Below are 22,039 nucleotides of genomic sequence, written 5' to 3'. Positions count from 1 at the left end.
TACACTAGGAAGAATCCCCATTTCCTTCCATGGCCCCCCCCCGCCCCCAACACCAGAAGGGCTTCACGTCTGCTCTCTCTCTCTCTCTCAAGTTTTTACGCACAAAGCTTTCCCACCAAGCAATCCGCCGACCCCTGCCAGACCCAGGACCCTGCGTGCTGGTGTGCTGTGAAATCCAGAAGCTCTCCTCCCCCTTTTCGTGCACATTCTGGGGCTTTCTCGGGTTTTAGCAAAAGAGCCTTTTAACGGTGCGACTCATGCGCGCAGGGAGGTCTGGACCAAAGAGCAAATCTAAACAACAGACTCCACAGATCATTCAGGATCCCCTTCCCCCTACCCCAGTGACCAAGGCTTCACTGCTGGGTCCAGCTGGTCTCGTCCGAACATGGCTTCTTCCCTGAAGCCTCCTCAGTCCCAAACGTGGTCCTAGCCGGTCAAACCCCCACGGCGGCTGGGCCCGTGAACCCCGGCTTGGGCCCGAACACAGACCACCCGCTTCAAAAAAGAATTAGACCTGTTCTTTCTTACAATTGCCTCGGGCTGGGGGGTTGGGGCAGCGTGTCTGGGCTGTAGTCACAGACACAAGCAATTTTCATGACGACCTAAGGTGTCACTGTCTTTCCGCTCGTGCTTGTGTTGTCACAACGGGCTGAGAATTACCTTAATCTAAACGATGTTATCTGTCTAAAAAAGAAAGAAAACCATTTTAATTTAGAGAGCATACAGACATGTTTGTAAAAAGTGTTAAAGACCTAGAAAGCTTTGTCTCAAACCGTAACCGCTCGGCCCTCAAAGGGATTGGAAGAAATAATCCCAAATCTCCATCAACTCTCACGTTCCATGTTAGACATTTGGTGGGACTAGCTTCGTTCACGAGGACCCGAGAGACATCCCTGGTGCTCCCAGGATAGGTAAATATGCTCCCAAAGACACTCCGGATATGTTCTGGCTATAAATTCCCGTCAAAGGATAGAAGAAAGAGTAAGTCTCGTTGGAGAAATGTATCACCTGCCTCCACATCTATAAATGACCCGTGGATACAAAATGCAGTCATTCAGCTGGAAACCACCTATATTTGTGCAAGAGTTGGTTCTGGCCAAGGTCGGATACCCCAGGAATCGGTCCGGAGCTCATTTGTGCAGCTCTCCCAACACTACTCACGGCAGCCAGAGGTGAGTGCCGACGTTTCTGCACGATTCGTGTATGCAGAGAGTGGCCACGTGGATGGCAAATCCAGCTTCTTCGAATGGCCCTCATAGCGACTTGCACATCACGTCCTCTACGCCTCTGCGGAGGGAAGCGAGGTGGGTGTTCATTGCTTCACAGATACGACTGTAGAGGTCAAAGAAGAGACAAGCGATCAGTGGAGCCCTGCTCAATAGACAAACCCCAAAGGTAAGATCAGCTAGGTCTCCCTCTCTTGACAAGATCCCCCTTGAATCTAAGGACAAGGCCTGACTGCTTCGAGACTCAGTTGAACATCAGTTGCTCTGGGGCCTCTTGGGAACTGCTCAAAGCCCGGGGGGGGGGGGGGGGGACAAATTTTAAGTGTGGTCTGACAAATGACAGCTGAAGCCCGGCCAGGAATTTCTCCCCTGCCAGCTCGACTCCACAAGGCAAGCCTTGGAGAAATACGGGAGAGAAAACTCCTCCGTGGTTCAACAGGGGACACTCACGTCCCCACGGCCACTTTGTAAACCCTCCGAGGAAAACAATCCCAATGCCAAGTTCGGGGGGCCAGGTGCAGCAAGGCGGAATCACTCAGAACCCCGCCATGCTAGTTTTGAAGCTAACATTCTCTTGGCCTCGAGTCTGTCCTTTTCTACTTTGCTGGGAGATGCTGGGGTTGGGATTCTGCAGACCGCACGCCCGCTCTCTTCTCTGATAGGCTCTGCCCATCGGGGGGGACTGGGGAGAGGGGGCACGAAGCTGGAAAAGGAGGGAGAAGCTCTCTCCGGGTCTTCTTCCTGTTTACCTCTATTGGCTTCCTGTCCCTGTTTCCACTCACAGTGCTTCTTGTTCACTCAGGCAGGGTCAATCCCTTCCAGAAGCACTGGACTCCGGCGTTTTGGTTTTCTCAGCAACCACGGAGCCCGCCTCAGCCAGAGACCTTCTCCTCCTCAGATTCAGAGGTACCGGCCCCGCAGGAACTTTTCTCCGAGCTCAGAGACCCCGGGAACTTGCTGAGGAGCACCCCTGTCCCCCGCATCTCAGAAATCTGAGATCCAGCCCGCACACCCCTTCTCCAAGTGCCTAACTTGAACAAGTCCAATATCTTCCCTTGTGCAGCCTTGTGAAAACTGCTTCCTACAGGTGCTACCGCCCCTAATACCTGTGTGGCCTCCCCCTGCCTTTTTCAGCCACCTGGTTAGTAATTCTTCACATTACATTATCGCTGGCATCACCACCGGGGTGATTTCTGTCTCCTGCCTAGACCAGGACTGATTCACCCTCAGTTAGGTTCTAAGCATCTACGGCAGGAACTAGAACATGGCACTTCCCATCTCTACCAGATGGTGACGCTGGAGAGGGTTCCCCCACCCCCCACCCCCCACCCACAGCCCACATTCTGATCCGGTTTGTCTCCGGCCAACCTCTGCACAAGCAGGGGCAAGTTCACATTCAGACGACGTAGTAAAATTGGTGAATTATGGAGCTTCGTTGCTGTACCGTCTTGGGAAGGGAGGGCGGTGGGTGGTTGCAGGGATTCCCTGCTAAATATTCGAATGTGTCTCCTTGTTGGCTAGAAGTGAGCTGTATGGAAGGATCCTCATCATAGGTTTTCGAGAGAAGATGATCTTGTTATAGTTTGCAGTGGGGTTTTCTCTGGACTCCGTATGAAAGCGTATCGGTTCGGGCATGACGGCGGGCCCCAGGCTCGTCACCGAATACGTGCTCCATACCGATAACATGGTCTCTGACCTCCTGTCCTTGGACATCGTGTCTCCGGAGGACTTAGATGACTTTCTCCTTTTCAGCTGCGCGATGCCGGAAGGTTGGCTCTGCCTTGAGGCCCGCTGGCTTTCTTCAAGTGCTTGCATAGAACCCAGGTCCCTGGCTTTGCTTTTCTCGATGAGTTTTTTCACCATCGGGGACGTGTAGGTGACATAGGCTGGCCACGGGCTGTGATTTTCAAGCAGACTCAGGGGAAGCCCGATGTTCTCTGTGAGTTCTACCAGCAAAGAGAAACACGGGTGATTTAGAGGCACTCGGGTACCACCGTCCAGTTCTTCAACGAATCGGAGGGTCTTGGAACCACGTTTTGAACGTTTCCCCCATCATGCCTAACGGCCCTTACACCCCTTATATTCAGCGGGGATAAGAGCGAATCCAAAGATGGGAGACAGAGTGACATTCCAGAGTCTCTACCAGCTGAAGAACAGCGTGGTGGTAAAAGGTAGGGACCTTGGGAGGCTGGCAGGCTCAGCCTCAGACCTTCGCAGAACGTCAAATTGTGCGCGCTCTGACCGTCTAACGTTTTTTTCACCGACAAAATTGGTTACCGGAAGGCAATTGTAAGGATTAGCCAAAACGATACGTTTGAAGGGCTTGGAACAGGTTCGCGCGATAGTTCAGCCCTGAGACACATGGGCTGTGCAATTAGACCGGTTGAGTCCAAACTCCTTCTCTACCTGCGAGATCACCGTGAACCTCGAGCAAGCCGGTAGCCCTTCTAAACCGTAGCTGCCTCCTGGGTCAAATCGTGGGCCGAGCAAGATTTGATCTCATAGAGCCTTCTTGCGGGTTACAAGAAATAGGTTACGTAAAGCTTTTACTGAAGCGGGTTAGCTTGCACAACTAGCAAATGGGGGGCATTGAACTCAAATCTAAGGGGATCAAAAATCCTCAAGCTTTTCACTATAGCGCTGGCCAGAGGTTTTGAGCATTTGGGGTTAGGGAGGCTTTACTAGAAAGTCTGTTCATTAGTGCACCAAACAGCCCGTTCCTTTGGGGGTTGGGGAAGGCAAGGAAGTTAAAAGGTTGGTCTCGCCGTGTCCAACCTAAATTCGGTAAAAAAAAAAAAAAAAAAAACCCAAACACTAGCCGTGGGGATAACCAGAGAAAATGCAGATTGGACAGTTATTCCCAGGCTGCCTGGCGGACGTTTCCTGAGCTGGAGCTCGTTTAGGAGCAGCTCTGTCAATAAAGAATGGATTGTGGAAGGTTTCATTTCCCTGCAAGAACTGTGTATTATTCGGCCCAAGGAAGGCAAGATGTGCGACATCACCTTTCGCCAAAAACAAAACAAAACAAAACAAAACACGCACACCCAAGCTTCCAAGTATAGACTCGACGGCTCATTTCTGTGCAAAGGTCTCGGGCCACCTGGCTGGCTCATTCAATAGAGCATGCTACCCTTGGGCTCGAGGTCGTGAGTTTGCGCTCCGTGTGGGGGTACGGAGATTGCTTCAAAATAAAATATTTTTATTAAAGAATGCAACGAGCTTGCAGGCCGAGGCGTTTGCTTGTATCTGGCAGAGGCGAAGGTCATGATGAACCACAGTCCTCCGCGGCTATACTCTCTCTACGCGTATAACAGGAGCCGCCACCCGGAGCCCCACCCCTTTGCCTTCCCTCCCCAGGTCTGGAAGCTTCGACCAGCCCTGCAGCAGGAGTTCCCGTTGCTAAGCCCCAAGCCCTACCTTTGTCTCTCTTCGCCTTTCTTGCTTCAATCACCTCCATCATTAAAGAGTTCTTCTTCACATTCAAGGCCCAGATACCTTCGGGAGAACACACTTGTTAGCCAGGGTTACCACAGGGCAAACTTCAAGAAGAGGACAGGTCTCCCGTGGAGTGGGGGAGAGGGCAGGGGAGCTCAGCTCAGGAAGTCCCAGTAGATGTCACCTTTGTTACCAGAGTCCCATTGTGCTGTTACTGGGCCGAATTTCCGCCTCCTGGCTACGCTTCTCAGCTAGCACGGAGGAGAGGGAGGGGCAGACATGGGCTGCAGTCCAGAGTCAAGACGCAGGTGCCCCAAGTACAGGCTGAAATAGAGAAGTCTCAATGCTCTATGGGGCCACGCGTGTGGGTAGCTTGATGGGACCTGTGGTCTAGTGGTTCTCGAACTGGAGGACGGCTGCCTCTGTATGAAGGGCTTGTTGGGACACAAGTGTTGAGGGGCACCTGGGTGGCTCAGTCGGTGGAGCGTCCGACTTCGGCTCAGGCCACGATCTCACGATTCGTGAGTTCGAGCCCCGCGTCGGGCTCTGTGCTGACAGCTCGGAGCCCGGAGCCTGCTTCGGATTCCGTGTCTCCCCCTCCCTCTGCCCCTCCTCCGCTCACAGTCTGTCGCTCTCTCCAAAGTAAACGTTAAAATTTTTTTTAAAAAGAAAAGAACGCAGTGTTGAGCACTCCCCGCCGGAGCTCCAGATTCGACAACCAGCGTCCTAACCCAGAGGCGGGGCGGGAGATGCTGACGGTTTGTAAGGTTTTATCGTTAACTACCTAGTGACAGGAAACAGGTCCAGGAGAGCTTGGTAGTTCCCTTCTAGTTAGTGCTAAGACTGGAAACACGCGCATCGGAGAATTTTTATCCAAGAATTCGTTATTTGGTACACTCAAGGCTGTGCATCTCTGGGGTCCTTGAACATCTGAACTTGAACGTCTGAAACGCCATGGAGCATTTCTGCTGTGGGAAAAGTCTCAGAAGCTTTTGAACAAGTTTTCAGGTGATGCTCGTGCCAGCGGTCAGGCGACCACACTATGGGAACCATCAGCCTAGAGCAGGGCTTCTCAAACCTCAGTGAAGGCTAACACTCCCGGGAGAGCTTGTTAAAACACAGCGTCGGGGTGGGGGTGGGGGGGCACCCTATGATTCTGGTTCACTAGGTCTGCTTTGGGGACCTGAGAATTTGCATTTGCCAAGAAGATCCCAGGGGACAGCGCTGGTCTGAGGACCACACACTGAGAAAAGCTGCTTTAGACGGACTAATGGTTCTATATCTTTCTTTCAGCTGCAACATCTGTAGGGGCTGCCCTGCTGTGTGTGAAACGCTCCCCTGAGAGAAGCAAATCTCCAGGTTTTCCGCCCCCTTTATTCTCCTAGCCAAGGAACCATTGTGGTATGCAAGTAAATGCGTTATTGACGGGGGCAACCTTAAATCCCACTATAGTTCTAAAGTAAGTTATTCCCAATGTCAGCATTTTATTATTACACACCTAACAAAGGATCGCATTCTAGACATTTATTCATACTCTAAAAAAAAAAAAAAAGCTACTTTCTGTCAAATCGGCTCAGATCCAGGCTTTACAGAGGCCCCACTGTTCTGTCTTAGTGGCGATCTTTCATGACAACACATTCTTTAAGTTTGTCTTACTTATTTTGAGAGAGAGGGAGAGGGCAGAGGAAGGGCAGAGAGAGAGGGAGGGAGAGAATCCCAAGCAGGTGCCCTGCGGTCAGTGCAGAGTCCGACTCAGGGCTCAGTCTCACAAACTGAGATCATGACCAAAATCAAGAGTCGGATGCTCAACCCACTGAGCCACCCAGGTGCCCCCATTAGTGTGTTTTAAAAGCCACGTCCTTTCAATAGCCACTACTGATGTTTAAAAACACTCTTACTACAAGAGCAATGTTTTCTCGATACGATTGTTGAAAATCTGCCCAATAGCCAATACCACATTTCACAGTACAGGGCATTCTTGTGTTGTCCCATTTGTCGCTTTTGTTTAACATTGTTCTAGAAGTCGTAGCTGTTGGGGTGCCCGAGTGGCTCAGTCGGTGAAGCGTCCGACTTTGGCTCAGGTCATGATCTCGCGGTTCGGGAGTTCGAGCCCCGCGTCGGGCTCTGTGAGGACAGCCTGGAGACTGCTTCGGATTTTGCGTCTCCCTCTCTCTCTCTCTGCCTCTCCCCGACTTGTGTTCTGTCTCTCTCTGTCTCTCAAAAACAAATTTTAAAAAAATGTAATAAATAAATAAAAGTGGTAGCTGTTAGCCTAACGCCCGAAAAAGAAATTAGAAGCATGCCTACCTGTAAGAAAAGACAGTTATCATCGTTTGTAGGTGACACAACTTTTTAAAAACCCCGAGAATAAAGTATTGTTTATTACAGAAATTAAAAATCGCTTCCCTTCGTATACAAAGCTCAAAATATGAAACTATATTCTCCATAGCAACAAGAAAAGTGAAAACTACCTAAGAATAAGTGACATTTAATTGTATATGCATCTGTACGCATTTATTTATTTATTTATTTATTTATTTATTGAGGGGGTGGGGGGAGGGGAAGAGAGAGAGAGAGACAGAGAATCCCAAGCAGGGCCCCTGCTGTCCGTGCAGAGCCTGACACAGCGCTCGATCTCACAACCATGAGATCACGACCTGAGCCGAAATCAAGAGTCGGACTCAAACGACTGAGCCACCCAGGCATCCCCATGACGACACATTGTTAGGAGAAGTCACAGTATCGTTTTTCTGAGGTCACAGAAGGAACAACTCGTTCACCATAGACCGCTAACCTACGGCTTTGTGTAATAATAAACGACAAAAAAAAAAGAACGTTGGAGCAACTCATCTCTCCTTCTGAGACCCACCATGGATCTCAGAACTGTGGGTCACCCATCCCAAGTCCCCAGTAATGTAGAGGGTGTCGCCCCAGCGATCACCCGGCCCATGCCTGTTCCCCTCCAAGGAAAGAGATTTCTTGACTTATCCCCTTGTCTACAGAACTGTTAGTGTTGATGCAAGAACCAGGATGCTACAAGCCCAAGGCAGGGAGTGTTTGAGACGGCCTCAGAACTCATGGTGAGGACTTGTTTGTCTGAAAATAAAAGAGACACATACACATAGTTGACATTAAGTCTGAAGACAAGCTGTGGGCTTTTACAATCTCCTTCGACTCTGGCACAAAGGTTCCATTTTGTCTCCCTATAAACGAAATGCAAACCAGCAGGCTGCAGACAGAAACAGCATTGATGGGAGGGGCAGGAGGCATAACATTGAAGTGCTTTTCTTGTTTCTCCTCTAGGCACAAAGGCCTGTGTTCAGTCCACTGGGTTTTCAAGCCCATCTCCTCCCACCCGAACCCAATCTCTTGTCCTACCATTTCCAGAATCTTGCCTGATATGCTGGCCTCGGCCAGCCTTGCCTGAAGGGCCTCCAGACACTTGCCTGGAATCAGACACAAATCTGTGACCTTCGTCACGTTCCTTGACATGGTCTTAGGACCTCCGTTATCTCAACTTAGGAGATGAATGTGAATTCCTGTCCTATCTCTCTTACGGAGGTATGGATGTTATAATAAGCCGTCTGCAGCTTAAAGGGTTTCCAAGTCATCAGTCCTCCACCTTTGCTGCACATTGGAATTACCAGGGATCTTTTACAAATTCATATGCCAGGAGGCACCTGGGTGGCTCAGTCGGTTGGGCGACCAACTTCAGCTCAGGTCACGATCTCGCCATTTCCGAGTTCGAGCCCCGCGTCAGGCTCTCTCTGCTGACAGCTCAGAGCCTGGAGCCGGTTTCAGATTCTGTATCTCCCTCTCTCTCTCTCTCTGCCCCTTCCCCACTCAGGCTCTGTCTTTCTCTCTCAAAGAGAAATAAACATTAAAAAAAAAAAAAAGTCCTATGCCTGGCAGCATCGGGATTTAGTCGGAATGAGACGCAATACGACCATCAGAATTCGAAAGCTTGGTTCTAATGCAAGGTTTGGGAACCACCATTCTTAGAGACCAAGTCAAAAAAAACACTGAAGATTTAGAGGGTATTAGCCACTTAGGAAACTTAGCCTTATTAGGAAACAGATCAGGGGCATCATTCAGCCCTTTCGTTGTTTTAAGACATATTTTCATTGATGCACTCTTGAATAGATATAGATCCATATATATATAGTACCGAATGTCAGTGGCCTTTAAACATTTAAAAGGACCCTAGTACATTTCCATTACCACCTGCCAATACGAGAATTTCCTTCGATCAAAGGACAGCCAGAGCCTTAAAGTACTGAGCTAAGAAAACCGTGGCTGCGGGTGGTAATCTCACGCAAAGCTAATCTCACCCTCTGTCTGCGGCCACAAGCCGCATCCTTATGTCAGGAAACCATCTTCCAAAGGGATTTTGTGGATTCCAGGCCGGACTGAGAGATACGCGCATTGATACAAGCCAACTCCGCTCAGACTTTCTAGCCCGCTAATGCTGTGGAGGCGAAGCCATTCGCACACTCACGATGATCAAAACGTTATCGTAATCCAGTGTTTCCTAAACTGTGTCCCACAGAAAGCAAGAATCTCTCAAGATGTTAACCGATGTTACTTACTTAAAAGAGGGGGGAAACGGGGTGCCTGGGTGGCTCAGTCGGTTGAGCGTCCGACTTCAGCTCGGGTCCTGATCTCACGGTCTGTGAGTTCAAGCCCCGAGTCAGGCTCTGTGCTGACAGCTCGGAGCCTGGAGCCTGCTTCGGATTCTGTGTCTCCCTCTCTCTCTGCCCCTCCCCTGCTCTCGCTCTGTCTTTCTCTCTCTCAAAACTAAACATTAAAAAATTTTTTTTCTTTTAAAAAGGGGACAGGGGAGGTCCGTGCCAAGGGTCACCCTGTAAACCCACATAGATTATTTAATCCAGGGGACACCATTCACACGGTCTATGTATGTTGTTATGCAATATAAATACAGCAAGCCTGCCCTCGGCCAGGGAAGTTTGGAAAATGAGCTGTTAAACAAATGCCTTTAGTACAGCACTTCTCAGAGCCTCTAAATATGTTGCCTCGCTCTGTCACCCTCCAAAAGGGGGAATTGTTAGGCAGTACCCCCTAACCTCATTTGACCAGGGAAGGATCCATCCATCCATTGGGTAGAGCGTGTCCTGGAACTCTACCCAGGAGAACCAGGTGTGGTTCTCTACCCAGTTACCAGGAGAACATCGGTGCGGATTCCAAAGCAACGTCCTTCCCCAGCCTTCTTTTGGAACCCGGAGCACCATAGACAGTGATAACATAAGAGGATGGAAGGGTGAACTTGCTCAAGGGATAGCCGGGTCTTCAATGACTCACTTCCTCTGAAATCGGCCTCAGAGGCTTGGTCCCCCAAAAGTGTCCATACGGAGCAGAACAAGCCAACGTTGAGAGCCTTGCGCTCCGTTGGGAACTAGCCCTGTTTTCCTTTGTTCAGCCCCTTTCCTCTCTCCCCTGCTCCAGTCTGCAGGCGTCTTGTCTTCCCACACCCCAGAGTCTGGTCCGGCCCCAGAAGGAGAACAATTTCCCAAACGGGAAACGGGTGCAGAGTTTTGTTTCACCTCTGCGCGTTATCCCCCTCAACCTTGCCTATCCACCCCTGCCCTCTGTTTCCGTGTCTGCCTTGTGGCCACTCTTCGTTTCTTCTGGCTGAAGAGGAAGCTGCCACTTAGGCTGTTAGCGTCTTGGAAGGTTTACCTCTAAGATCAGCAGAAATGTTCCCGGTGCAGTGCATCCCAAGTGGCCCTCCCAGGAGACACATAGAAGACCCCCTCCCCCCACCTTACAGGCCAAGTGCATACTCTGACCCCCTGTGTGCCAGGGAAATACAGTGCACACCCAACGAGCTTCCCAGGAGCCCTGCCTCATCATGACTCTCTCCACCTCTCTACCCTGCCTCCCTGTGGACGCTACAGAAACTCTCGCCATAGCCTCACCTCTCCCTGATGGGCTCGAGGGGGGCACCTACAACATACGGGTTTGATGTGTCTTTAGGAACACTGAGGCCGGGAGTGTGGGGAATCCCAGAACTGTTCAGCCAGAGGAGAGCGAGGGTGGGGAGAAGCAAGCTGGTCTCCCCATCTCCTTATGCAACGATATGCTGGCCACCTTCCCCCCCATCCCTGCCCCTCCCCAAACACACACACTCCGCTCTAAAGAGAGGGGAAATGAGCCTATTACCATACCCTATTAAGTTGCACACAGTGGATGGCATAGTTGTTAGCTATGTCCGACTTCGGCTCAGGTCGTGATCTCGCGGTTCGTGAGTTCGAGCCCCGCGTCGGGCTCTGTGCTGACAGCCCCCGAGCCTGGCGCCTGCTTCAGATTCTCTCTCTCCCTCTCTTTCTCTGCCCCTCCCCTGCTCACACACTCTCTCTCTCTCTCTCTCTCTCTCCTTCAAAAATAAATAAACATCTTTTAAAAATTAAAAAAAAGAAAAGAAAAGAAATGCCCATCTTCTAACACAGACCTGGCATTCCTGATTCATCGTTTATGGTGGGTGGGAGGGGGGTACACTGCTTCTCGAAAACGCTTCTGTACGCTACCTATTTCCTCTTACAGTCACGTGTGTGCCTTGAGAGACTCAGAGTGGCAACAAAGTTCGAGTACCTACGGCCATAGACTACCCATTCATTCACTCACGCATGCCTTCAACATTGAGTTCCAAACACGAGACTTGTAATGCCTGTGAGTTAGTTCTGTGCTCACCCCAAACATCTGGCGGATTCTCCACATTCCCCTCTTGCTTTGGGATCTACCCTTCTCAATGTCAAAGGCTCACAAGGCAGATTTGTTTTCTGCCAAGGCCAATAACAAATCAAACAAGAATAATCCACGTTGTCTTTATCGTCAAGAAAAATAAAGCGGAGAAGTTCCCTGTACATAGGCCAACGCGAGGCATGGCAGCCGCTCTGCAGATGATTACTGAGCAGCTCCGTGTACCGAGTATTGTGCTGGGTACTGGAGACACAAAACAGAACGAGGCACAGCCTTGGTTCAGGGAACTCACGGCCCCTTGAAGTAGACAGAGCACAAGCTTCCTAACTCAGCCGGGTGGGGAGGGAGGTCAAGAAACATGATTCAAGAAGAGAAGAGGTTTATGGTGAGTCTTGAAAGACAAGGGAAATCATGGGCATGATTCAAATGCCAGCCTCTAGTGTTTTCAAATGTTGACTGATGTGATCAGGGCCCACATTCTTCTTCCAGTAGTCAAATCTTTTTTTTTTTTTTTTTTTTTTTTTTTTTTTTTACATTTGTTTGTTTTTGAGAGACAGAGAGAGACAGCGTGAGCCCGGAAGGGGCCGATAGAGAGGGAGACACAGAATGAGCTCTGAGCCATCAGCACAGAGCCCGACGCGGGGCTCGAACCCACAGACCGTGAGATCACGTCCTCAGCCGGAGTCGGGCGGTTAACCGACTGAGCCACCCAGGCGCCCCCAGTATGCAAATCTTAAAGCCTGTTTCCAAACGGTACGTCTTCTGCATACGAACTACAGTGTTGAGCTGGCTAAACGACCGCTTTACAAATTCACTACCGGAAGAAGCGTTGGGCGTTGGGCCTTGTGACGTCATTCCGGAAGAACTACGGATTCGAATTTCATATTTACCCAAGGAATAGCCAACCATAAATATTAAAATTCCCTTTTAAGATGATGTCACATGAAGACCCATTAGGCACAAAGCACGTGGGATCCTATTGTCTGGAGATCAAGTTCCAAATTTCAAAACGAAACTTCCAGAACAAACCAAACAGGCAACACCAGAGGAGAGAGCTTTTCAACCTTTCCCTTCCGTGGACGTTTGGGGGACGCTTGTAAATGGATAGGCTAGACAGGTAGGAAAGATGTGGAAAAACAGGCAGCGAGAAACAGTCTTATAACTTCACATTCAGGAAACCGGATAAGGAAGGCTCTCAGCATTTTGTGCTCGGAGACCCCCTCTCTGCCAGACCGCCGGCTCGTGAGCAGCGGGACTATGACAATGTGTGGCCCCACAATGTTCAATCAATCAGAAGAAGGAAGTCCTGCTTCCCCGGAACAATGGGGTCATTGTGAACCCAGCAAACTCATAGTGGAAACAGGCAGGGATTTCCCAGGACTGGCCTCAATCAATGGGCCAGGCCACCCCCTTTTAAAATGCTCAGCGCACTAGGAATCCAGGCCGGCGTTTGTCTTGAAGAAGGGGACTTGTATTTGAGGCTTGGCCTCAAAGCAAAGCACGAAGGTAGCTGCCTTCCGTAGGATTCAGTTATTCCGTCAGCCTATCGCCCGCGTGTCGTCGGGAGGACACCGTTATCCCCGTTCCCACCAGAAGGTAAACAAATCCATCCATCACGCATTGCACCCAACTCTTGGGTCACAGAGAACTCCCGACCACGATGAAAGCAAAGCTCTCAAACGTCTGGGGGGAGCTGTGGCCGGTGGGGTGAAGGAGGTTAATTCCGCCGCCGTGCCAAGACAGCTCTATCCGATTAGCGGAGTCCCAAACTCCTTCCCGCACCGTGGCCAGCCCCCTCCTGCACTAGCAGATTGTGGGGAGGAACCAGAAAAAAAATCATCAGCTTTCCTAGAAAAGCAATTCTAGGCATGAGTCATGTCGATGACGGCCAGTGGCATTTTGCTGTATTTATTCCCACGTGGTCTCGTAACAGAAATTGCGTATCCGCATTATAGAAAGTTTGGAAAGGGTTATTTTTTGAATCTCATAATCCCATTACCATCACACAACATTTATCTTTGTGCTCTCCTTCCTGGCTTATGTGGTTGTGGCCGCAAAATGTACGTATCCTTCTGAACCCATCATTTTTGCCCAAACATCTGATTGTATTTTCTCATGTTCTTAGAGATTCCTCATAGTTATGTTAGAGGCCGCCTAACAATCCATCAGAATCTGGGGCGCCTGGGTGGCTCAGTCGGTTGAGCACCCAGCTTCAGCCCAGGTTTGTGGTCTCTCATGGCTTGTGGGTTCGAGACCCACATTGGGCCCTGCGCTGACCGCTCAGAGCCTGGAGACAGCTTCAGAGTCTGTGTCCCCCTCTCTCTCTGCCCCACCCCTCTCACACCCTCACTCTCTCTCAAAAATAAATAAACATCTTAAAAAATCACGCCTGCATCTGGGGATTTTAAGATGTTTCCCATTTTAGCCACTATAAGTGATGACACTGTCCTTTAAAGTGGAGAACTAGGGGCACCTGGGTGGCTCAGTCGGTTGAGCGACCGACTTCGGCTCAGGCCGTGATCTCACGGTCTGTGAGTTCGAGCCCCGCATTGGGCTCTGCACTGACAGCAAGGAACCTACTGGGGATTCTCTCTCTCCTTCTCTCCCTGCTCCTCCCCCACTCGCAGGCATGTGTTTTCGCTCTCTCCCTCTCTCAAAATAAATAAACATTTTTTTAAATTAAAAAAGACTACATATGCTAGCAAGGAGATAGCAATGAGATCAATGACAAGTGCTCTAAACTTTCAAGGTATGGGGCCTAGAGTTCAAGGCATAGGACTCAAGCGAAAGCCTCTCAACGAATGTCACCCAACCTCCAAACGAGGAGGGACAGACTATTCCAGCCAATTGTCAGGACTCTGGGTGACAGCTGAAGGAACCAAAGAACCTCAAAGAGCCAACCGGTTTTCTAGAAAAGCACAATGGGCATGAGCCATTTAGTGAACGGGTCACCGGTTCCAACTCCCCACTCCAGCCCCCGGCTGTAACGAGGCCATCCCGGGCATTATCACTCCCAGTAGAAACCGTACATGCTCTTGATAAGGTCCCTGAGCCATCAAGAAGCTGTCAAATCGCGTGCCCTCAAAGTAGAAACTCACCTCCTCCTTCCCTCTCACACCCCAGATTCAGGCTCTGCTCTCCAAATACGTCCTGCTACCTCTATTCTCTTTCCCTCCGGCTCATCCTCCGTTCGGGGGCTCCAAGAAGCATCATTGATCAATATATCCATCCATCCATTCAACAAATATTTACTGAGTGCTTGTTCGAGCACTACGCCAGGCATGACATTCTAATCAGAGAAAAACCGAGAAGGTCCCGGTCTCGGGAAGGTCACGCTTCTGTTCAAAACCTATTTGCTACCTATTTCCTAGAGATAAAATGCACCCCTCCCCCTCACAATCTAGTCCCAGAAACGCCTTCCAGTCTGAGCTCCTGTCACCATGACTGTCCCCCTGCGCACTCGAGCCCTGGGCACGGGTCCTTCTCATGGGCATGTCCTGAGTCCTTCTCCTCACTTCCCACTTCTAATGGGCCGCATGTCCCCCAAAACCCAGAGCACAGCTCAACCATTCAGAGAAGCCTTTCCTAACCCTCCCAAGGAGAGACCCTACCCTTCCCCTGTGCTCTTGGAAGAAGGAAAAAAATGACCCGATTACAAATGGCATCCGCCACATTACGGGAAGAGAACTGCCAGGGAGCAAAAGGTGTGGGATTTATTTGGAGCCTTGAGTAAATGGATAAAATTGTGTTCAAAATCCGAAAAGCTGAGGATCAGAACCCGAAATTTGGAGAAACCAATTTCTCCGAAATTTGGAGAAACCCCCACGCCTATACATCCCTGGGACTTCCTGCCAAGAATGCTTTGTCAAATCACCACCAAAGGATAGACCCTCTCTCCTCTCAATGGAGGGCTGTTTCTCGCCCGTGACCCGCAGGTTTCTGGACCCGGAGGTGGGTGTTCATCCGCCTTAATCCCCACCGCCATTCTCAGACCATGTTCCTCCCTCTCCTTTGAAGCTCATCCTATCAGACTATACGCCCTTCCCACCTGGTTGTTGCCAGCCTCTGTCCTCAGCCACTGACAACCTCAGTTTCTGGAACACTGGTCTCCCTTTGTACCGTCACCCTTATCGTCAACAGTGGTTTCTTAACATCTCATGAGTGACACATACGTGCTGCCTTCCCTCCCACTTCCCTTTTGACTCTTGTCAACAAAACACCTCCCCCCTGCAGCCCAAGCTTCTCCCTCATTACCTTCCAAAAGTGGTCATGGGTAATAGCTGACCCCCCTCGTGTTCCTGAAACATCTTCCAACTTGGCTTCCAAACAGACTTAACGCCACTCAGACCCGTGGTGCCATCGCTCCTTTTCAGTCCCCACACAGATGATTTCTGGGCTCCCTTCTTTTTTTTTTTTTAATCCCTTCATGTCCCCAAGATGGCACCGCTGAGTTCTGTTGCCTCAAAGCTCATCTATTTGCCAAATCTTGTGACCAGTCCCCAGAGACCAAACTTGCATATCCAGCCGCAATCTTTGTCATCGTTTGCATATCTTAATAAGACCTCAAACTTTTCAGGGTTCAAACAGAGCTCTCCACCTTACCCCCGGAAGTCTTCCTCTCTGGTCTTTTCCATCTCAGAGAAAGCCATCACCCTGTACCACACTGCCCAGTTCGAAAATCTCAAACAATCTCTGTGCTGACAGCGCGGGGCCTGCTTGGGATTCTCCCTCTCTCTCTGCCCTCCCCCTGCTCGCACCCCCTCTGTCTCTGTCAAAATAAATAAAAACCTTGGGGAAAAAAAACAAGATTCATCGGCGAAAGCGGGGCATCACCCTAATAAATACGACACACGGACAACGGCTCCTGGCAAGAGCTGGGTTCAATTCCTGGCACCTTCGCTCACTGCTTTTAAGTGCGGGCAAATCACTTCCCCTCTCTCTCTGAGCCTGAAGTCTTTCCCATCTGTAAAATGGGAATGACTCGCCTCCCTTGTAGGATTCTGATGAAGGTTAAATGAGACACTTCTCGTGCCCAGAAGTGGATGTGAGTTGCTGGATTTGAGACGTTTTCCTCCCTCACAATGATCACAAATTAGATGCGCGCCCCTCCCCCGCACAGGTCCCTTTATCTCTCCTTCCACGACTGCTCCGGGGACTCTTCCCTTGGCGGGTGGCCAGCCCTGCGCGTGGGCTCACACACACCTCACCAGTCAGGGTCACGTATCCCCACTGCATGCTACCGAGCTGGTACCGTTCTCTCTCCCTTCCTAAATTGTGTTTCTTAAAGCTCCAAAGGAAGATCTTTGACTTCCAAGCAACTCCTGGCCCTCATGTCGCCTACTTTGAGGACAGACCACGGTCAAGACCTAAGGCCACACCTGCTTACCTTGTTCTGATCTCTTCTGGTCCTCCCTTCTCCCATCTGGAAGCTCTTACAAGTCCCTGGTGCAGTTCATTTAACTAGGTTTCTGGAGGGGTTGGGGGGAAGGAATGAGAGAGGTCAACTTGTAAAACATAAGATAGTGTAACTAACATGGATAGTTTGGGGGGGAAGCAGACAACTGAATATATAGAATACTGTTCCCTCCAGCTGAAAGAGAAAATAGCCAACCTCCCAGAGGTCAAGGAGGAAGCGGGGGGCAGTGGGGCGGGGGGGGTGCCTCTTGAAATTGGGGAGAAAGATAGGGGCGCCTGGGTGGCTCGGTCGGTGAAGCATCCGACTTCAGGTCAGGTCATGATCTCACCGTTCGTGGGTTCGAGCCCCACATCGCAGCACAGAGCCTGGAGCCTGCTTCGGGTCCTGGGTCCCCCGCCCTCTCTGCCTTTCCCCCACTTGTGCGTGAGCACGCTCTCTCTCTCTCTCTCTCTCTCTCTCTCTCAAAAATAAATAAACCTAAAGAAGAAAGAAATTGGGGAGAAATATTTAGCTGCTAGCTTCAAACGAATCTTTCTAGGCACAAATAGACACAAGTAAATGCATAGTGAAACATCACGGCCATCCACATCGAAAATATGTGTGGGGAACATGCCAGGAAATTTTGAAGTTCTGACAAAGGGAGTTTTTGTGGAGTCAGAGGCCCAATGAAACAACGAGGCCGTGGCACGCGGGAGGGAGGCATCGAATGCTTTGAAACTCCGGGAACAGGCCCCTCATGGAGGGCATTGCGTGGACGTCCTCTGCCCGGCGAAGGCCTGGCCCTCGACAGGCACCCTCGTGCAATCCCTGCAGGAAAACCAAGTCTCTCCTGACTGTTATTGCTGTGTTCCTGTGATCTCATTGTGTGTTTCAACATCTAAGAGGGCGACTGATGAGAGAATCGGCCAAAGCTCTTAAAAAAGGCGAGGCTGCGTGTTGGACGACTGTTTACAGCAGAGCGAGGCGTGGGACGACGAGCACGAGCTCAGGACAGGCCGGCTGCTCCTTGGCTGTGTGACCAGAAATAAGATAGGCTCGCTTCCTGATCCCTGTGCGCCCACCTATAAAATAGAGGCAATACCGAGAACTTATCCTTGGACGGCCCCGAGGATGCTGGTCATGCGATAATTCCCGCAAAGCGTCAGGCACAGGGCCCAGGCACGTGGTAAGAACCCACTGCGGGGCGGGGGGCGGGGGGGGGGATCGTTATCATCACCACGAACGCAGGACTGTGACAGCTGTCACAAATACCAAAACAAGGTGGTCCGGCTTTCCGGCTGGAGACACGGGCCAAACGTGTGTCATCAAAAATGGGACAACAGCTTGACGATCGGGGAAGAGATTGGCGCAGTGAGAGGGCAGAGGTTGGGCTCAGGGGACCCCCTCGGCCCCCACACAACTGCTGCCCTACTGCCGTGCCCACGTCTCACCCACCCTACCCCACTTTCCAGGCCCCGACAGCCCAGCTTCTATTTCTCTTCTCAGGTCACTGCAGCCCTGATCTAGAGTGACGTAAGGAGCAAAACAGGGCCGAGAAGTCTCGCCAGATTCCTACTGGGAAGAATCTGGGGACTCGGGGCTGCAAACAACTTTAAAAGGGACACGGGGCGGAGCACAGAACCGGAGTCAGGAGAACGGGTTCGAAACCCCAGCTTCATTTCTGTCTGTGGGACGGGATGGGAGAGTGGAGGGTAAGTGTACCTAGTTTAGAAATTTAGAATCATTTGCCCCTGAGAGGTCTTCAGAAGGCTATGCCAGTGAAGGGACCCACCCCCGAGGAGAAGTAGGGGGGACCACAGAGTTCCTTTCCCTCTGCCCCTCACAGCCACTGGCGTATCAGAACTGCTGAGGTGTCACGGCCCACAGGTTGAACAGACTCAAAAGCAGCCCGGCCCAAAGGCCTGCGGTAGGCAGCCTCCAAGATGGCCCCCAATGATCCCACCTCCTGGTATTCACATCCTCACTTTGAGTATAAGCTACCAACGCGACTCCCTCCCAACGCGGTAAAATGGTGTGACGTCACTTGGGAGACTAGTTTACAAAAAACTGTGCCTTCCATCTTGAGTACGCTCCCTCTCCCTCTTATTCTCCCAGTCATTCATTCCGAGGGAAGCCGGCCGCCATGTTGTGAGCCGCTCTCTGGAGAAGACTTGTGGTCAGCAACAAACAAGGAAGCGAGGCCCTTAGTTCAACAGCCCGTGAGAAACTTAATTTTGCCAACAGCCATGTGGGTGAGCTTGGAAGTGGATCCTCCCCCGCCCCCTAGTTAAGCCTCCAGAGGGGACCACAGCCCCAGCCTAAGCCACGACTGCACCCTCATGAAGAGACCTTGACACGGAGGCACACGGCCGCGCCACACTCGGATTCTTGACCCACAGAATCTGCGAGATAACAGACGTTTGTTTTAAGCAACTGAGTCTTGGGGTACTTTGTTACGCAGCAAGAGATAACTGATACAGGGTCCTTACCAGACATGTTAAGGAAACCCCAGAGACGGAGACGGGGAGAACGTCCTATCCTTCCAGCAGTGGGAGTGATTTCGCCGCCGCAATCCCACTCCCATCTCTACTAGAAGCAATTTCTGCTGGAAGAAGGGAACGCGTACGGTAAAGAATTTATGGCTACAAAACACCACAGAATTAAGGCCATCCTCTAAAAGCCAATTTTGATGAGGCCATTTTGATACAGCAGATGTCTCTCTCTCTCTCTCTCTCTCTCTCTCTCTCTGTCCCTCCCCTGCTCATGCTCTGTCTCCTTCTTGTCTCAAAAATAAATATAAACATTAAAAAAAATTTTTTTTTTTAAATGATGTGAGTGTCCAGGCCACCCTCCGCCCCATGCCCTCCTGGGACCTGGGCTTCTCCAATTAAATAGGCTGACAGGCACCTGCCCAGAGGCTGGAGCTTCCCCGAGAACTCTGCAGAGAGCAAGTCCTTGGGGGGTCCCGTGGGAGACACCCCCTGCATCGCGCACATCTGAGAACGTGAGAATGGAGACACTGCTCGTGTGCGCGGTGCAAGTCAAGAGCGCCCTTATCTTTGAACCTGGTTTCCTGAAGTTCTCTGTCGTTAAAGCCATTGATTTATGAACACGTAATGAAGAATGCCTCCTCCCGTGGCCCCACGTGGTCATCCTCCTGGGCAAAAAGGATTAGCAATAGCTCCAAGTTGCCACAGTCCCCCAACCCCTGCAGAGATCCATCCAGCTCCGTCGGGGACAGTTCTTTCCAACTCAACATCCTAACCCTCATGTCACTGTGGGGGGGGGGGGGGTCTCTGTGCCTCAGTTTCCCCCTGTGTAAAAGTAAGGATTCGGGTCTCCCGTCCCCCGTCCAGCCCTGACCTCCTGCGTGTCCCTGAAACCTCCTCACACCGCAGGCCCCAGGAACCGGAATTCACTCTGGTTTCCCAATATCCCACCAAATGAATTCCTTATGAGCACAACTTCTGGGTTTATACTAACGGAGAAAACACTGCAAGGCCTGACCTTCAAAACTCAGCTTGTTCTCACTCCTTGCTGTGTTTCAGAAAAAAAAAAAAAGACAAGCTAATTTTGCCCTCTCGGGTGGGAAATGTGCAAGGCTCCGAGCTGGGACCACAGCAAACCCCCCTCCCAGGCGCCGAGCCCACAGACAGTTTTTCCATCCACCGAGTGGAAATTCTAGACGCAGAAGGTGCCCAGACCGACCCCGCTTCTGCTGCCCTGCCAACTGCCGTAAACCTGTTTCTGTCCCGTTGGACTTGCAACACGGAGCCAGAAATCTGGAAGAATTTAACACCCAGTCGGTTCAGACACAGGAAAACATTGTTCAAAGTAAACACTGGAATCCCTCCCTCATCATCCAGGAATGTACAGCCAGCAGGGTTGAGATCAGCAGCTTCTCAGAAAAGCCATCGCTTCTGCTACTCTGCTTGGGGCTGTGGCCCAGGAGGGCCAGGAGGGGCTCCAGAGCTGTTTTCTGACTGCGACACGGTCAAGGCTGGGCGGTCGGCACGCGGGGACCTCTCCCCTCCCGGGCAGACACGGCCGGTGCTGCCCGCAGCCCTCCAGCCACAGAACTTGCTGCTTCGCCACAGGACCCAGCCCACACGCAAACGCCCTGTCCTGTCCCTGAACTTGGGAGAGGCGAAGTGCCCTTGGAAATTGAGCGGGGCTCGGGATGCTCCGGGATTTTCCATTTCCTTTGCCTGTGGCAGGCTGTGAAAGGGGCACTCTTCCTCGACGAAGAAAGAAGGCTCTGTGCGCGCGGCCTGGGTGCTGGGCCTCGAACTAGAAGACGTGTGAGCTCCGTGGGATGTGGCCACCAGCGTTCATCCCGCCTGGACTGAGACTTAACTAATTCCATCCCTCCAAAGCCCTGTGCCAGGTCCCCACCCCATCTCCCCTGGCCCTGGAGAGCGGAGAGGGAGGACTGGCTTCACCCAGGGGCCGCACAAATGGATCCAAGAGAGACGTTACGCGTTAAGTCACTTGTGTCACGTGTCCCTCTGCCTCAAATTCTGCCTAAACTCCACCCACGGAGACGAGGGCACGAACCAGGTTGTTAAAAGTTTTCCGACAACCATGGCTTGATGGCTGCTTGGCCACCCAAAACTCTGAGGCTGCTGGGGAGCTTAGGGGCAACAGCAAATCAGGGGACAGCCTGTCTTTGACCCTGACCGCCCCATTCCTAAGCCCGGAGGGATCCACAGAAGGGGCGTTTAATTCCCTCACTTAACACGGATTGAGTGCCTCCTACTGAACCAGGTGGACAAGACGGATGCCATCGCTGCTTTCAGGGAGCACGGAATCTGGACCCGAGGTTATCAAGGGTGGTCCAGGGACCTCGGCGCCCCCCGTGGTGATGGCATCGCGTGGGGGCTTGTCAGCAACCACCAGATAAGTAGAGGGTTCGAACTTTCAGCCCCACCCCCAACCTCCGCGAAAGGGAGAGGGGCTGGCAATTGAGTTCAATCACCAATGGCCAATGATCTAATCGATCATGGCTACCTAACGAAATGCGGTCCCACCCTGGCCAACCACATCAGAAACTGTGGGGCGGGACTCGGCCACCTGCCCTCTAGCGAGCCCGCGGCCAACACGGATGGGCGAGAAAGTTTGAGAATCACTGATCTGGTCCGTCCGCACCTCAATGGATAACAGGGAAAAGACTCGTGTCAAAGGTTACGGGTCTGATGCGGAAAAGTCTTAGAAATGGTACGTTAACATGCTCCCGGATTCAAAACAGCTGTGCCCCACCGTGGTG

The 22,039-nt window shown here is 51.4% G+C and overlaps 1 protein-coding gene across 1 annotated transcript; it reads right to left on the bottom strand.

The window, feature by feature from the left end:
* Nucleotides 1-681: 681 nt before the first annotated feature.
* CDRT4 (CMT1A duplicated region transcript 4) lies at nucleotides 682-4,717 on the bottom strand. Its single transcript, XM_047089928.1, has 3 exons — nucleotides 4,644-4,717; nucleotides 2,671-3,172; nucleotides 682-1,332 (listed from the first exon to the last, which is right to left on the bottom strand). The coding sequence occupies exons 1-2, from the start codon at nucleotides 4,684-4,686 to the stop codon at nucleotides 2,715-2,717; spliced, it is 501 nt and encodes a 166-aa protein (XP_046945884.1). The 5' UTR covers nucleotides 4,687-4,717; the 3' UTR covers nucleotides 682-1,332; nucleotides 2,671-2,714.
* Nucleotides 4,718-22,039: the final 17,322 nt, after the last annotated feature.

This window comes from Lynx rufus, unplaced genomic scaffold, assembly GCF_022079265.1.
Source record: "Lynx rufus isolate CCGP_SWC_20201006 ecotype Redwood Valley unplaced genomic scaffold, mLynRuf1.p SCAF_28, whole genome shotgun sequence".
Classification (NCBI taxonomy): domain Eukaryota; kingdom Metazoa; phylum Chordata; class Mammalia; order Carnivora; family Felidae; genus Lynx; species Lynx rufus.
The sequence above is the reverse complement of the archived record's forward strand: the minus strand, read 5'-3'. Positions and strand labels throughout refer to the sequence as shown.